Source organism: Gossypium hirsutum, chromosome D02 (genome assembly GCF_007990345.1).
Source record: "Gossypium hirsutum isolate 1008001.06 chromosome D02, Gossypium_hirsutum_v2.1, whole genome shotgun sequence".
NCBI lineage: Eukaryota > Viridiplantae > Streptophyta > Magnoliopsida > Malvales > Malvaceae > Gossypium > Gossypium hirsutum.
The window spans coordinates 6,173,449-6,192,588 of NC_053438.1; the positions used below are offsets into that span (position 1 = coordinate 6,173,449).

A 19,140-nucleotide genomic window follows, 5' to 3' on the forward strand; every position below is an offset into this window, starting at 1 on the left:
CCTTACTAATCAATGATGTTCGGTTCACATAGTAGCCTGCACATAGTACTACACATGTGACCATTACCATCCGATACACGTAGTAGCCTACACATAGTACTACACAAGTGATCGAAACTATCTGGTACGCATAATAGCCTGCACATAGTACTACACATGCGACCTATCATTCCGGTACACGTAGTAGCCTGCACATAGTACTACACACGTGACCATCACTTTCACTTTTACATAGTGGCCTACACACAATCCGTGCCACACATGTGATCATTTTTGTCACTTCATTCGTATCCCTTTTTATTCCAAAGGTTTATTTGGGAATTTTTCACTTTTTCTCACTTTTCTTTTTTATCGATCAATTTCAATTTCTCGTCTTTCTTGATTTATAACAATACATTTAACTTATATAACCTTCACACTATTCATTCCATTCCAAAAATCATACTTTGGTAAAATTATAGTTTTGCCCCTAAATTTTTACAAAATTACAATTTTGCCCCTAGGCTCGTAAAATAATTTTATTCAATTGCCTTGCATTTTAGGCCTAGCTGAACCATTTTCATCACTATAGCAGTCCACAATACTCACTTATTCACACACTTGTGACATATTTTATAACTTTTACAAATTAATCCTTTTAGGCATTTTCATCGAAAATTACTTAGTACAAATCGTTTATCACACTCCAAACACTCATATTCTTCCATAAAACATCAAAATACATGCATATCATTCATGGGTAAATTTTTAAACACAAACCCTAGTTTAAAACAATGGTAAAAATAGGTAAATCTTGTTACAAGGATTTCAAAAACGTAAAAATCATTAAAACGGGGATAGAACGGACTTACAATTGAGCTTGGAAGCTGGAAAAACCCTAGCCATGGTTTCTCCACGAAATTTTCGGCCTAGGGGTTGAAGAAGGACAAAAATTGGCTTTTAATTTTGTTTTAAATTCATTTTAATAACTAAATGACCAAAATTCCCTTAATGAAAAACATTGGAAACATGCCTAACCATACCCATTTTTGTCCAAAAACTTAACCAATGGTCTAATTACCATATAAAGACCCCCAATTTAAAATTCCATAACAATTGGACACTTCCAACATATAGAACTCAACTTTTACACTTTTTACAATTTAGTTCTTTTGACTAAATTGAGTGCCCAAACGTCAAAATTTTCGAACGAAACTTTCACAAAATTATTTTGTGAAATCGTAGACCATAAAAATATAATAAAAATAAAGTTTTTTCTCGTCGAATTTGTGGTCACAGAACTACTATTCCGACTAGCCCCAAATTTGGGTTGTTACAAGCACTCCACCCTATCATAGGCTTTACTCATATCGAGTTCAAGAGCAAAAGAGCCTTGGTGTCCATATTTCCTTCTCTTGAATGAGTGTCAAACGTCATAAGTGACAATAATATTATCTGTTATTTGTCTTCTGGGTACAAACGCTCCTAGAGCTTCATCAATACACTTGTCCAAAACTGTTCTAAACCTGTTAACAATGACATTTGATATGATTTTATAAAGGACATTGCAAAGGCTTATTGGTTTGAATTGAGTCATACTTGGAGGAGAATTAATTTTTGGAATTAGCACTATATTTGTATGGTTAATCTTTTCCAATCCTTGTCTACTATTAAGAACTTGAATGCAATATGTCATAATCTCCTTTCCCACGATACTCCAGTATTTTTTATAAAACAAGGCTGAGAATCCATCATCTTTGGAAGCTTTCATTGGCGACATACTTTTAATTGCCTCCTCAATCTCTTCTTCCTTAAAATCATTTGTCAGCTCCACATTATTAGCTTCATTAATGCACGGTTGAATTTCCATTAGAGTTCAAGTACAATCTCCTGTAGAAGAAGCTGTAAACAATTCTGTAAAATATACCATAGCGACATTTTCCATATTCTTCTCATCTTTAACCCATTCCCAACTATCGTTCTTCAGCTCTCGAATTGTGTTTCTTTTCTTTCTAGTCGGCGCAACACTATGAAAGTATGACGTATTTCTATCTCCAAACGGTAATCAATTAGCTCGTGCACATTGTTCCCAAAATAACTCCTTGTCTGCTTCTAAATTTAGTGCAATCTTAAACTCTGTTAATTTTGCCAAATTTTCTTCATCTGGATTTTTCGCATTTAGCTCTTCAAGTCTTTGTTCCAGTAATTCATTTGACGCTGCCTCCCCAGCTAATTTGTCTGAGCCCAAAGATTCAGTTTCTTTCCCATTGCTTCAAGTTTAGTAGGAACTTCCCTTTGGTCTTCTTCCCACCACTTCCAAATTTCGCTTTCTAAACCTTCTTCAATTACCCAGTTTGCATTATATCTAAATTTTGGTTGTCGTTGTCCCTTCTACTTTGAACTTCTATCTCTGACATTAACAAGTAATGTGAAATGATTTAAAATTAAAGTTTGATGTATAACATTACAAATTGTATCAAAATTCATGTATAATTTTTATATTTATCCCTATAATTTATATTCGCTTTATTAATTATTATTTGGCTCTTTAGTTATATCTATTTTTTAATTTTGTTACTTGAAAGTTTTGTACAGTTTAATATTTTGGTTGAAATTAACCGCACACAAAAAAGAAGAAGAAAAAAACTGAGAGGCACACAAAACGACAAAAACATGTGACGTGAAAATTTTTGCTTGTACCAACATGACGTGATATTTGTTACGGGCCATGGATCAAAATTTGTGATGAAATATAGGAAGAAACTCATTTACTTAAAAATTTTATAATTCAACGGAATAATTAAGTAAAATTTTTATCTTGTCGATAGGTTTTAATTTTGATCGTCGATGTAATTTAAACTGTACCATTGAATCTAGGAGAGCTCAGCTATAAACACTTGTAACGATCCCACTCAATTATATTTCTTTAAGGTAATAAAAACACTATGGAGATTAATATTTACTCAAACACTTGGTGTGTGTTGCTTTAAAGAATTCTCGTTGAGAATTCTTCGAATCGAAAATTAGGCTAACTTAGGCGGATTTGAAGCTAAGTTTTTGTCTAAGGCCATGCAATTTGTGAGACTTAAGTTCTAGCCTCGTGAGATATTCAGATGGTTTTAAAAACTTAAAAATTTTACGAATTTTAAAAAAAATTGTAAAAAAACCTAAAAAGACTATTTAATTATTTAATAAATAAGTATTTTAGTAAAAGCTAATTAAAAATAATTAAAAATTACAATTATATAAAATTTAAAAATTTCAAATATTTGGTTAAAATTTTAGAAAATTTTAAAATAAATAATAATTGTATATCCTAAATAAATTTAAATTTTAATATTAAAAGTTAATTGTGGTTGATCTGAGAGTTGACCCGACTTTGATCAATCCTAGATAACACCAATCAAAAGTCGATCGAAGTCTAGTCATTGTATGATAAACATTCAGCCAACTTTTAATTTTACATTTCTTTAGAATATAAATTTGATTTTTTTTATATTTGTGAATAGTTTAGAATTTACACAAAAATTAATTATAAATTTTGAATTTTTATATATTTTTAGATTTTTAAAAAATATACATTTTATTAAAAATTTAAAATGTTTAAGTGTTTTTAATATTTTTTAATTATTTAAATAATTTTTATTTTTATACTTTTGTTAAATTTTTTTGGACTTTTATATTTTCTAAAATTTATATTTAATTTAATTTTTAAAATGTTTAAACATTTTTAATATTCTTAGATTTTTTAAAATATTTAAATATTTTTATTTTTTAAAATTTTTACAAATTTTTAATAATTTATAAGTATGTTTAAAAGTTTTTAAGCCACATGAATGTCATATCATGCTGATATAATTCAAAAATGCGATGTACGTTTTGGAAGGTCCATGTATCCTCTTGGTTTTTTAACAACATTAACTCTGAAGGCTAAAACGATTAACGTGGTGAAATTTTAACTTAAGTGCTAAAATGGATAAAAAAAATTAAATATTAAGTGAACAAAATGAGTACAACTTGAGAGTCAAATAGTGTATAAAGCCATTTGTATTTGATGTATTGATCATGTATCATTATTTACATCACACATTTTTTTTATAGAGGGTAAGAGATAGGTTTTTCGGTAAATGAAGTCTAACTGTTGTAAAGTTATTCACTTTTTAAATCTTTTATATTTTAAAATTTGTTTGTCTTAAATCTGTGTTGTTAAAAAATTTAAAATTAGTCGATTAAGTCTTGACTTGATTGAAATGGACATTGTTACTAATACAAGAGGACATGGTTCGAGTGCGTTGGAATGCATTATTCTCCTATTTATGAGTTAAGAAGGGGCTATGACTAGTTATAAATATCATGTTAAAAAAACAGATATGATCAGAACCTATAATAAAAATTTAACAAACTATACTAATAAGCATACATTTGCCCACATTTACGAGCAATTTTCATGAATAATAAATGAATAACAAATAAACATAAATCTTACATATAAAATAATTCAATATAAATATAAATAATATATTATAAATAAAGCAAACACATGAATAACAACAATTTTATTAATATATAATAATCGAATAATAAAAAATTTTCAAACATAAACAAATTTGTTTAAAAACATTAATGAAGTGAAACTTTGTTCTTTTTCCCTTTTTTTTAATAAATAATCCTCAAAATATTAAATATCCTCATTTATTTGGTTTGATAGAACGAGAAGTTCAATTATTTATTAAATACTCTATACTTAATAATATTTACACGTATTGTTACACTAAATAAAATTAAATTGATTCCTTAAAATAAATTTTATTCTTATAAATTAATGTATAAATTATTAAAAAATTTAAAACTACATTAAATCATCATTTATATTTTTTTAAATCAATGGTTGGTCATGAATAGACCTGCTCATGGGTTAGGCCGAGTTTGGGCCCAAGCAAAAATTAAGGCCAGTTTGTTAGGCCTGGTCCAAAAAATGGCCCTAACAATTTTCCCAAGTCGACCCCGGATAAAAATGTTAAAACCTGGGCCTAACCCGCCCATATTAATTTTTTTATATTATATTATTTTTTACATAACTTTTAAATATATATAATACATCAAAAATATTAAAAACATTAAAATACATATTTCTGAACAAATTGGAAATAAATTTTAAAAAATATGTATACTTAAATAATACTAAGATGCAACTTAACAAGAATATGTCTCTAAAATAATAACAAGATTAACAATAAAACAAGTATTATACAATATCCAAACAATGATAACAAAATAGTAGCAATATAATAGTAAATTTTTAGCAAAATAAGGGGAAAATAACAAGAAAATATCATTAAAATAACAAAAAAATAGCAAAGTTTTTTTTTGGCATTTAGTGAACTCGGGCCGGGCTGGGCTCGAGCAAAAAATATCTTACCCGAGGCCCAACCCTTTTTAAAATGGGCTTTATTTTTTTTACCCAAGCTCATTTTGGGGGTTTATATTTTCACCCAAACCCTCTCACTTTTTGGACGAACCTTCAAGTCAGGCTGGGTGACCAGGCCGATGAACAGATTTAGTCAAGAATATATCTTATTTGTTATAAATTATTTAAAAATTTTAAAACTTGATTAATTTATAATATATCCTGTAAATAAATTTTAATAAAGTTATGAGTTTTTAATACATGATATTCAAATTATTTATACAATAAATACATGTAATTTATAAATATCTTAAAGGTAGGCCTAGGCTTAAAAAACTTGATTAATTTAAAATCTTGAAAATAGCTTGAGGACTTATGATGCGAATAACCCTTAAAATATTAATAATAGAAACTCAGTTCTTACTTGAAAGACTTAAATCTTCATTTAACCCCTAAATTTGTCACTTTCTTTCAAATTCGTACTTATGATCTTTTTATCCCAAGTTAATACCCGATTTTTTATTTTTGTGAAAATAATAATGTTATAATGGTGTCATAATATAATAATTTGATTTTTAATTTAAAAAATTAAAATTAAAAAAATATATTTAAAAATCATAAAAAATAAACAATCAAATTGTATTCCATGATAAAGATTTGATAATCAATTTTAGAAAATTTGTGCTAAGGTAAATCAACATAAGCCAGGTGACCAAACAATGTAATCGATTAATAGCTATTGAAAACAATTTTCTGTTTCATTTTTAATTTATTGTAATTAAAAAATAATATAAAATAATAATTTGTTTCCATTCATTTAATTTAATATAAAAAAGTTGTTTAGTTTAATTTATTTTTTGTAATTTTTAAAAATTAATATATTGTAATTTATAATTTTTATTTTTTTAATAATTTCCTTAAAAAATCAAATTATAATGTCATCATATTATTATATGTCACTGCTTGAAAGTGCCACGTGTACCAAACTTGAAAGTTCGAGTACTAAGTCAAGAAAAGAATTATAAGTATTAATTTGGAAGAAAGTGACACATTCAGGGGCTAAATGAGTATTTAAGCCAACTTGAAACGAAGTGGAAAAAACGAAAGAAAGATATGGCACCGTCATTATCATGAACTTACTCGGAGATCCAACGAGCGCAGCGCCGGCGTTGAAACCAGAATCCATCGCCGACCCACGGATCCTCCATGCCCAAGCTCTGAAATCCTCACGCGTTGATCGTTCCATTTTCAACAATTTAATCACCCTTTACGCCAAATCCAACCTTCTCGATTCCTCACTTCGTGTTTTCAAACAAATCCCATCACCCAACATCGTCTCATGGACTTCTCTCATTTCAGTTCACTCCAGTTCCCCACTCTCCCTCACTTCGTTCCTCTCCATGCTTCGCTGCCCTATTCTCCCCAACCAGCGGACGTTAGCTTCTCTTTTCAAAGCCTGCGTTTCCCTTCCTCGTTGCCTTTTGTTCGGTCTTTCTTTGCACGCTCTTTCCTTTAAGCTTTCACTTAATGCTCAACCTTTTTCTGGTTCCGCGTTGGTTAACTTTTATTCGAAATATCGGCTTCCAATTGATGCAAGGAAAGTGTTCGATGAAATGCCTGAACGAGATGAAGTTTGTTATGCAGCGGTGATTATTGGGTTGGCGCAGAATTCCAAGCCGCTTGAGTCTTTGTCTTTGTTTGCTGCGATGAAGTCTAGCAATGTGGGTTCTACCATGTATAGTGTTTCTGGGGCGTTACGGGCGGTGGCGGATTTGGCAGCCTTGGAGCAATGCAGGATGATTCACGGGCACGCGGTTGTTACTGGGTTCGATAAGAATGTGATCGTGGGGAGTGCTTTGGTTGATGGGTATGGGAAATCGGGGCTTGTTTCAGATGCACGAAAGGTGTTCGACGAAAATATTGCTGTGATGAATATTGTAGGGTGGAATGCTTTGATGGCTGGTTATGCACAGCAAGGTGATTCGAGTTCGGTGATCAAGTTGTTTCAATCCATGGCAAATGTAAGGTTTGTGCCGGATGAGTATAGCTTTTTAGCTGTGCTTTCGGGTTTTTACAATGCTGGCTTGGTTGGTGAATCCGAGATATGGTTGAAGAGGATGAAATTGGAGTATGGCATCGAACCGGGGCTTGAGCATTATACATGTTTGATCGGTGCATTGGGCAAAGCCGGGCGGTTGGAAGATGCCGAGAGGATTGCAACAACGATACCGTTTAACCCTGATGCTGCAGTGTGGAGATCATTGTTGTCAAGTTGTGCTCATCATGGTGCAGCGGATATGGCTTTGAGGATGGCTAGGAGGTTGTTAGAATTGGATCCTAACGACGATTCAGCTTATACGATAGCTGCAAATGTCTTATCAGTTGCAGGCAGATGGTCTGAGGTTGCCGATATGAGGAAACTGATGAAAGATCGGAGAGTGAAAAAGGAAGTCGGAAAAAGTTGGATCGAAGTCAAGGGGGAAGTTCACATGTTCATGGCAGGGGATAGGAAGCACGAGAGAACCGAAGAAATCTACGAAAAGTTGGCCGAGTTAATGGAATCAATCGAAAAGCTAGGTTACAAGCCGGTATGGGATGAGATGTTGCATGAAGTTGGGAAAGGAGAGAAAAAAGAAGCACTTTGGTATCATAGTGAGAAGTTGGCATTAGCGTATGGGATAGTGAGCGGAGCCGCACCGGCAGGGAAACCGATGAGGATCATAAAGAATCTCCGAATCTGCAAGGACTGTCACGAAGCTTTTAAGTACATAAGCAGAGCAATAGATAAAGAGATCATTGTAAGGGATGTTAACAGATACCATACGTTCTTGAATGGTAGTTGTACTTGTGGGGATATTTGGTAACAAATTATAAAATCTTGGATCACATTTTTTCCCAAACAATCATTTGGAACGTGTTGCTTAAACCTGTGTTATTGGATTGGATCAGTTTTAAAATTTATTTCAATTGGCTCACCAGTTGAGATCCTTCAATCGGGTGAGTTCTTCTACAGACGAGCCTTGACGTGATGAGGTAATTAGATATAAAGTTTTAACCTTTATTTGGAAAGATCTAAAATTTATTTAGCAACAAATAATTTGAATTTACAAATTTCCTTTTTTTCAAAATATTATTTAATTTCTACGCGTGTGCAACACGTGGTGAATGAGCAAGTGGGCATAAAGTAGAAAAGCTCAAGAGACAGAAACATAGCCATTGAATTTGGAAAAGGTCAACTTAAGGAGGCGTATTCAATCTGATTCTGATTCCCTTTTTAAAAAAGAAACAAAGGACAAAATAATATGGTTAAATGGATCCCACACGCCATGCTTTCTCCAATTTAAACAAGTTTCAAAGTTGATCAACCCTGGTTTTATGGTGAATTCCTAGCAATAGCATTCATCATATCCCCGCCCCCCCCCAAAAAAAAAACCCAACATCCTTTGAGTACTATCTTCTTTTTTCTTGTTTTTTGTGTTTGATTCAGTGGTTTTTTTATTTTTTGTTGCTGTCAACACCTGAATAAGCTCTCACAAGACAAACCAGATTTTAAAGAAAGTGAGTCCTTTTTTTTTTTCCCTTTCATTTTTCATCTTGTTTGGATATTTTGATTGTTGAAACATGAAAGTTTGATTTTGTTCTGGAATGGGTTTTGATGTTTTTTTGTTCTTTTTGGGGATTTTGCAGTGTACCCAAGGGTGAAAGTCAAAGAACAAGACCAAGATGATCAACAAGTTATCAAGGATTCTGTTTTGTCTTTGAAGGATGTTCTGTTTCTCTCTATGCTTGATTCTTATTTTCCAGGTAATTTTTTTCTTTGCTGTTTGTTTGAAGTTTTATTGCTCTGTAAAATCAGTTTCCCTTTGATTTTTTCAAAACATATTTCAGTGATTTGGGTGCATTTCATTAAAAAAAAGTTTTTTATTAATTTGATACTTGGTCAAAGTTGAATGATTTATGTAATTTATGTTTATTTCCTAAAAGGGGTATTTGGAGGATGTTTTCATAATCCTACGTTTGATCCCACTCATGAAAACCAGTAAATGATTTAAAAGCTCTCTGAATGTTTGATGTTTTGCTAAATTCCAATATTATTGATGTATGCTCAATTTTTTTATTTAATTAAAAATATTAAAATTTTTATCTCATATATATAGAAAATAATGAAAATTTCGAGTTATATAGTATTTAATTATTTGACAGGGAAAAGACATGAAGATGATGTTTCTCCGATGCCCACAGCAAGAATTCCAAAGTCTTACCATGCACCAGAAGTAGATAAACATTCAGATTCTACATCTGAAGGTAGGTTTTTTTATTTATGGTACGATGTTTGGATTCAGGTGTGAGTGTGAGATATGGTATGCTTGATTTTTATAAGCTTTTTCATATATTTGGAGGATCGAACAACATAATATTATATGCACTTCCCAATTCATTTAATTTGAGTAAGTGTCTGGTGCGATCAAGGTTAACGCTCTTTACATATTATTTTGTATCTTCGGAAGATGATATCTTTATATTTAAATATGTACTGGATACGAATATCTTTTATCTTGAGTGTTAACATAATCTTGCAGAAGCAGAGCAAAACAAGACGAAAGCTGACGAGGAGGAAACTAGACCGAACATTAGAGTCAGTTCAACTCCACGTCCTCGGGCTGTCATATCGAGTCCTGGTAATTACATTTTAGTTCACTGAGTTTCGGATACGAGTATATGTCCTCCAAAGATATTTGAAAGAATATATCTGATACTTACATTGGGATATGAATCGAATATGGTATCTGAGGTACTAAAAGACCTATAAGAACAAATTATACTAAAAAACCTGGTATAATTGCAGCCTTCCGTCCACAAGTGTCTGACATATTCAGAATGCTCGAACTCATCTTTTTTTCTGCATTTTCAGACAATGACGCATTGATCAGAAATAAAAACAAGATTGAAGGGAGACAACGAACGGTGTCGAAGAATCATGACACGGTTCAAAACCGACACACGACCCGAACCCATATCTTTGGTAAAAGTCCTGTAAGAACAAACAAGTCCAATGATGGTGGTGGTGATGACTGTAATGTTGAAATTAAAGGGAAGAAAGGATCAAGACCACCTGTTTCAAGTCAGAGAAAACACCTTATAACTCAACGACCAGGTTGGCAAGATCCATAGAAAGTTTTAGCTGAATCCGGGTACTTGGTGTGAGCCTCGGATATGGGTAATATCCGATATGACCATCTTCGATTTTTTGTTCTTTTCAAGTTTATATATATTATATATTTGGATGATTTTTGAAGGGTTATTCCTTATATCCATTTTTCGGATGTGTCATTCACAATGCTTATATGCTTGAAAAAAATGAAGAGTTGAAATAATATTAGCATATACACATACTGATAATCTTCAAATAAAGTAGTACTTGGTACTTCAGTTCAGAATATTCATATATATATATATATAGTTTAAATTATTTCTGTTCGATATTTGTACACTTGTTTAAAACAATATTAGACATTTAAACTGATTGAGTCTTAGTTTAGTTAGTATTGATGTTGTTGTCATTGTAGAAGAATGTGGGCTCAAACATGTTGAAATGCGTTTATTCTCCCATCAAAGCATTGTATAAAAAAAATATAAATGTATACAATAAATTTATCTAAAACACTTCTTTATACTTTTCTTTGACAATTACTCAATTAATTTTAATTTAATTTTATACATTCAAAAATTGTTACAAAAGTAGAAATAAGTGTTTTTAAGGTTTTTTTAATGTATATTTATGAAAAAAAAGTTAAAATTTTTAGTAGGATGATAAAATTTAATTTATCTCTGATTTTATTTTTGTAGGAAGATAAAAAAAATACGTTGATATAGAATGATAAAATTTAAGTACAATATTATTGAAATTATTTTTATAAACCATTATTATAGTTAAATTGTTGGAATGATATCTTTAATATACCAATAGTCTAATCTCTCTCTCTTTTTTCTTCTTTTATGTAAAACATAATTTCAATTATTCAAAAAGTAAGGTTGTGCCCATAGCCCCATACCAAATATTAGCAAGGGATGGAGGTGTTATTTTAAAAAATAATAATTTATTGACGGGCTGGGCTAGGCCTGAATTCCCCTTAGGTCAGGTTTAGATAAAATATCAGGTTTATATTTCGAGTTGAATCAGATCTAGATAGAAAAAATATATAGAAATCCTTTGTTTAAACCTTCTAATTTTTATAAACCATTAATACATGCTGAAGTAATTTAACTTAGCAATTTATATTTATTTGGTCTCTAAATTTTTGTTTTGAATGTAATTGGTGGCTAAATTTGAAAACCATAAAAAAATTTAATACTTTTTTTTGAATACTGGACATGCCATTGTTGACAAATAATATAGTGAAACATGATAGCCTCGCATTTTGATACATGAAAAAAATAAAAAAATTATTAGAAAAATTAAATTTCATTCTAGACATAATTTTTTAGTATTTATATATATATATATTTCTTTTTATATATTATTATTTTGAAATTTAAAATATATAAAATCTAAATAAAAATAAAAATTTATAAATTTATAAAAATATTAGAAATATTATTTGACACTAGTGTCACGAGCCGCAGATCAAAGCCCGTGATAAATACACACAAAACGTCCAATGGAGGTCAACTGGAGATAAAAGTAATATACTCCTGTATATATATAGGGAAATTAGACTCCTTATTTTCTAATACATAAATAAGAAAAGGGTTACAAGAAGATTAAAGGTGAAGAGTTAAAGAAGATGAAAGGTGAAAAGTTGAGGAATATGAAAGGTTGAACATCTACTAATAACATTCATAACAAACATATCTATAATATATATAAGCACAAATTTAGAAAAACTTTTGATGTGAGAGAATGCCCTTTATTTTTCATCATATTACTAAATTCACATTTAAAAATAATTATAATATTATTTAATAAAAGTTGTGATAATTACACATTTAAAAATAATTAGAAATTAAATTGCAAGTATTAAGTAAAAAAATTGTGCTAATTTTAAAATAGAATTATTACTTGAATAGAACTCATAAAATATAAGGGAAAAGAGTTGTAATAATTATAATTTACTATTATTGGTTAAAATTTTTTATGTAAACAAAAGTTGTGCTAATTTTATTGATGTAAATTAAATGACAAATTACATATAAAAGACCATTTTTTAAAAAATTACCGAAATGAGCCCGGTAAATAATTATTTACCGAAATAGGCCTATTTTTGCGAAAGCGTGTCCACGTCAGCGCGATGTCAGGGGACATGGCAGAAAAACGCTTTCCTGAGGAAGCGTTTCGCCTACGTGGAAAGAAATCGCTTCCTTAAGGGCGCGCTTTATGTCCAAGTAGGCAAAACGCTTCCTTAGGGACACGTTTTGCCCGTTTCTCCTGCGGTGGGTTTTGGGTGGTTTAGGGTTTTGGTGTTTTTAAGTTTAGGGTTTGAGAGAAAAAAATTAAATAAATAAGGGATTAGAGTTTAGGGTTTGTCACTTAAATTAATTATAAAATTTTCAAAATTAGATTAATTTTCGTGTTTATTGTTTTGTAAGAAAAAAATCAATTAAATTAGGGTTTAGGGTTACTTGAGTAATTTAATTAAAAAATTTTAAAGATCAAATTAGGGTTTAGAGTTAAGGGTTTTAAGGAAAAATCAAATAAATTAGGGTTCAGGGTTACTTGAGTAAATTAATTATAAATTTTTAATAAATTAGTTTAGGGTTTAGGGTTTAGGGTTTTTAAGTAAAAACTCAAATAAATTAGGGTTCTGGGTTTAAGGTTACTTAATTAAATTATTTGTTAATTTAAAGAAGCTCCCACGTGGATGCGCTTTTGCTACAGTAGGTCCTGAAAAAATAATTTCGAGTAGACATTTCTGAGCAAACAGTGTCAAAAACGCTTTAAGAAGGATGCTTTGTCAGCAGAAGTACTGAAAGAAGCTCCCACGTGGACGCGCTTTTGCTACAGTAGCTCCTGAAAGAATAATTTCGAGTAGACGTTTTTGAGCAAACAGTGTCAAAAACGCTTTAATTAGGATGCTTTGTCAGCAGAAGTACTGAAAGAAGCTCTCACGTGGACGGGCTTTTGCTATAGTAGCCCCTGAAAAAATAATTTCGAGTAGACTTTTTGAGCAAACAGTGTCAAAAATGCTTTAAGCAGGATGCTTTGTCAGCAGATGTATTGAAAGAAGCTCCCACGTGGACGCGCTTTTGCTACAGTTGCCCCTGAAAAAAGCTCCCACGTGGACGCGCTTTTGCTACAGTAGCGCATGGCCTGAGGCTATAAATAAGGCAAAATTTTCCCTTAGATTGCATAAGTTACAAAAAAAAATTTAGAGAGGCTAAGAAGGATAGAAATTGAAGATGTGTGAACGTATTAGTGTTGTTATTTACGGGAATCGGTTGTCTACATCCAAATTGTCGTAATACTCTGTCTGACTGGTGCATCTCCATAATCGCATAGTTGACCAATGCGACTTTCGCATGCCAAGCGTTTGGATTTTGGAGGTACTCATCCGGAATTATTGCCTGAATTGCCGGATCCTCGTATGGTGTCCATTGAAACTATATGAGCATGATGAAAATATTAGTTATATACATAATACATAATACTAAACACTAAACACTAAATACCAATCGACTAGCTCATGATGGAAATATCAATTTTATTTAATACTTACTTGTGCTTCCTACTGTTGATCTAATAGAAGTCGTATATCTTCAAGAGAGGTAGGTAATCCAGCATAACTTGCCGGATGGTTCCACCTAATTAAATAAAATTTTAGCATAGTATAATTTTTTAAATCTGCGTAATAATTGTAAAATCTAATATAAAATTTACCTTGTTATGAGTGGGAATGTATATGGGTGGTCCACTCGAAGACGTAAAAATGAAAAGCGAAACCGTGCCCATGACTGCAGTAGTGACAAGCAACCTCCGATTTTTGCTTTATTCGGTTACGTCGCCCTGCACATCTCCCGATACAATGTTGCCAACACGGTAGACCCCCAACTAAATTCACCAACTGCTCTAAAATCAACAAGTTTCAGCAGTCATCTTAGATGTACGAGGTTCCGTGACAAGTTCGGCATCAAATAACCTCCAATTATCTGAAGAATGTATGCCCGAGCATATCGAATTCTTTCTAGCTCGGTTGAATCATCATCTGGATCCGGGAATGTGTCTTGTAACCATCCCATCTCGATCCGACCTCCGTTAATATTCTCCGGAATAGCGCCCAAAAGCTCGTGGCATACCGCTCCCCAATCAGCAGATTGAATAGACTCAGTGACTGGGTACCCGTCCACCGGTAATGTAATTCAAAAAAAATTTTTACAGTAAAATATTATCTTTGATATAATAAAATAAGGAAATAAAGAGACAAAAAGGGGAAATTTTGGAGTTATGTCAACATTGGGAAGTATATTATGACATATTAGTTCAAGAAAGGATTAAATCGCAAAAGTGAGAAAAATTTTGTTGCCCAATAGTAAATACTGAAAAATTGAGGGGTTAAAGTGTAAATATGAAAAAGTTGAATGACCAGTGGTGTAAATATTTTAAGGGTGGAATGATCTAGAAACTAAGGAAAATGGATGGATTAGGACCAAATTGAAAAATGTGAAGAATTTTGAGGGACTAAATTATAATTTTACCAAATTAAGTGATGACTCAATGATGGAATTTTAAAAGATCATGAAGGGCAAAATGGTCAATTAGAAGAGAGAGAAATCTAGAAGATAATGATGATGTTGGAGATATTTTATATTAAATAAATAAATATTAGTTTATTAGTATTTTAATTTGATTTTAAATGATATTTTATTATTATTTTATTATTTTATTTAGTATATATATAAGAAAAGGAAGATGAAGAAGCATGCAACCAACCACTTTTCCATGCACCAACGTGAGAAAAAGAGAGAAAGAAAGAAAGTTTTACTTTCTTTACAATTTGGTCCTTCCACCAAAAATTCACCATTTTCATCTAGAAATCAAAAGAATTTCCATAGCCACCAAGAGAGGAAATTGATAAGGAGACTATTGGGAGCTAGAATATCAAGTTAGATTCAAGAAATGAAGGCTGGAGGAGAGAGAAAATCAAGTTAAAGATTGAAATCAATAGAGCAAGGTAAGAATTAAGATTTCAATAGATTTTTGAGTTTGATATTATTGAAAAAGTAGGGAATTGATGTTAATGTAGGGATTTATTATATAAGTTTCTATGTTCTTGATATGTTAGTGAATGGAAACAAGAAGAATTGATAGAAAATATTGTAGAGAAAGGAAATGAGGGTGTTATAAATTTGATTATCAACATCTTGCACTAAAACAATTTTGGACAGCTGCAGTAGGTTAAATTTGAAAAATCACCATAAATTGTGGAAATGTAATTAGAGAGTGAATAAGATATGAAATGAAATTCTAATGAGTCTATTTTTACATAAAAGAAACAGAGCAAGTAAAATACTTATATATTTTGAGATATTTGAATTTTAGTGAGGCAGGGTCGGATTGATTTTGGAATCCCCTGTTCTAACTTTGATAAATCATTATAAATTGTAAAAAAATATTTGTAATTTGTAATTTATATGATTAAATTCCTTAATGAGTATAGTTTCAATAGAAATAAACGACACTACCATCAGAATTTTGTACTAAGAGATATTTGATTTTTAGTGAAGAGAGATGTGAAACGGCAGACAGTGAAACAGGGGAATCTTTAAAGAATAAACTATACCAATTGGCTAAACTAAAAATTCTGAAAATTTTATGGTAAAAATATATGAGTCTAGTTTCAGGGAAAATTATCGATGCATAATTTGGAGTTCTTTATCTCCAGATAAAAATAATTTAGTGATACTGACTCGGATAAACAGCTTTGAATATACTTAAGGGTGAATAATGAAACTTTAGAAAATGTTATTTCTAAGAGTTTTAAGTACATTAAGGATGTGGAATGGAGTGGAGGAGGAGGAAAAATATATGTGAATATTCTAATAATATGAGTTTATTTTAAAAATAGCTAATGTACATGTTTTAGGTTCATGGACTAAATTGAATAAAAGTAAAACTTTTAAGGTAATTTTGTAAAAATAGAAAAATAACGAAATTTCAAGAATTGAATAGTTTATTGTCTAAATTAATTAATTGAATGAAATTATTAATTTAGATCAAGATCGCGTGGAAAGTCGAGGGAAATGGAAAATTTCCAAAATGCCCCTGTATCATGGTATTTCTGCAATTTAGCCTAGTAAGTTTGTATTACTGTAATTCAAATATAATTATTATTAATTATTGTGTTTTAATTGAAATACATGGTAATTAAATGGAAATTGCTAGTGATATGATTTGAATTGTGAGTATGAGAAATTGTGAACTGAATGAAATGGAAATGAAGCATTGAATTACATAGGTATGTATCGGGTCTCGTAGGCCCTATTTATTATGAATATAATATTCTAAGGATATATTGTAAAGAATTATAAAAGCATGTTAAAAAATTTTGAAAGTTTTAATTTAGATGAAATTTTATAACTCGGTTAAATACGTTTACAAGTGTATGTGTTCTAGTAATGCCTCATGCCTTATTCCGGCGTCGAATACGGGTAAGGGGTGTTACAGGCAATCCCAATTGTAGATTGACATCTTCCAAAGTGATAGTGCACTCTCCACATGGAAGATGGAATGTGCGCGTCTCAGGTCTCCACCTCTCAATCAATGCACTGGTAAGTTTCGGGTCCAACTTGCATCCCCGGCCTACCGTCGCCACGTGCCAAAAACCCGCTTCCCGTAGGTAATTCTCTACCAACGGTGATGGAAGACCATGCATATTACGGATATAGCATTGTAATATCCGATCTACAGACTTTTATAACAAATAATAAATTAATAATTATTTAAAATTGCATAAATAAAAAAATCTTAAATAATATTTAAAAATTAAATTTAACACTTACCATTTTCATTTGTTTGACGAATATGTGCTTGTCATCAAGACGAATCAATTCTCCAGCCATTGCTAAATTCGTACAAATTTTTACGATTTAAAAAAAATTCAAAAAAATAAAATTTAAAACTTTTTTAAAAATAATTAAAAGATTAAAGCTCTTTTAAATAGAAATTTGAGAGAAATTTGAGAGGAAGTTGAGAGGAATTTGAGAGAATATTAGAGAGAATATTAGAGAAAGGATTTAGTTGTGAAAAAAATGAAATGGAGGTTTTATAGTTTTTTTTTTTTACCGTTGGGGGGTCACCAACGGTAAAAAAAGTAGTTGTTGCTACTGTTCACGCACGGGCAAAATGCGTCCTCAGGGAAGCGCTTACTTGGCAGGAAAACGCGTCCTTGAGGGCGCGCTTTTGGTCCACGTAGGCAAAGCGCTTCCTTGAGGAAGCATTTTCCTGCCACGTCCCCTGACATCACGCTGGCGTGGGCGCGCTTTTGGAAAATTGGACCATTCCGGTAATTAATTTATTACTGGGCCCATTTCGTTAAATTTTTTAAAAAATGGGCTTTTTTTAGTGTTTTGCCCTAAATTAAAGTTGTTATTTAAATAGAATTCTAAACATATTAATTATCACTTAATTGATATTAACTAATTATTATTTTGAATAATGTTACTTTTCGAACCACATAAAGTGAAACTATATTGTATGTTGAATATGTGAAAAATGATTTAATTATTATTTGAAAATTTTCTATTATAATATTTGAATTGATAAGTTAAAATATTTTAATTATATTCATTAGTTCAAATAAGAAATATTATTTTACACTAATTACCACAATTAAAAGTACAGCACATAAAAAGTAATTAAATATTAAACATGTAAAATCGCATGCAATGCATACAATATTAGAAGCTAGGACATATAAAATTAATATATTTTAAAATATATACATAAGCCTAAACGAACTTAGATTAAACATTTACAAATATAGACAAATTTATGTAAAAATTGAAGCCTATATTTAAAATTAGGCTAGACTTAAATAATTAAATTAATTGCATCAAACATCCTCAAATTATGAACCTTATTACATCCTTAAACTTTAAAACATTTAAATTACATCCTTAAGCTATAAATGTTATATCAATAAAGTCTTTCCATTACTAAAATTTTCAATTTAACTATTGAACGAGACATTAGATCTTATGCAACATAATTTAAAGGGTGAACTATATAAATGCCACCCAACTATGCCTGCATTCCTATTTTGGTCAGCTAACTTTAAAAAATTTCAATTTAGGCACTAACGTTTGAATTCATTAATATTTTGGTCACCCGTTGTTAAATTGATAATAGAAAGTCTTTTTCCAACTGGGTTTTACAAATTTATAGATGTAGAATACCTTTATTTTAAAAGCTGAAAGCTTTGGTTAGAAAGTTTGAGAATCAAGTTGATAGAATTTGTAAATGTAAAGGATTGAATTTATTAAATTATTTAGAATTAGGATCAAATTGATAGAACATGTAGGTGTTGAGGACTAAATGTGTTATTATACCAATTAGAACAATATTTTTCGTTATCAATTTAACGGCGAATGACCAAAACAAGAACGGATTCAAACATTAGTGCCTAAATTGAAAATTTTTAAAGTTGAATGACCAAAACAAGAATGCGGGAATAGTTGGATGACCATTTGTTTAGTTTATTGTAATTTAAAATGAATATTGAATTTTTGAGGTTTTCGAAACTTTTATAGCAATTATTGTT

The 19,140-nt window shown here is 30.8% G+C and overlaps 1 protein-coding gene across 1 annotated transcript; it reads left to right on the top strand.

Annotated features, from left to right (window-relative positions):
• The first annotated feature begins 6,392 nt into the window (after nt 1-6,392).
• LOC107932103 (putative pentatricopeptide repeat-containing protein At5g52630) lies at nt 6,393-9,191 on the top strand. Its single transcript, XM_016864050.2, has 2 exons — nt 6,393-8,419; nt 9,074-9,191. Exon 1 carries the CDS (start codon nt 6,517-6,519, stop codon nt 8,248-8,250), a length of 1,734 nt encoding a protein of 577 aa, XP_016719539.2. The 5' UTR covers nt 6,393-6,516; the 3' UTR covers nt 8,251-8,419; nt 9,074-9,191.
• The last annotated feature ends 9,949 nt before the right edge of the window (nt 9,192-19,140 follow it).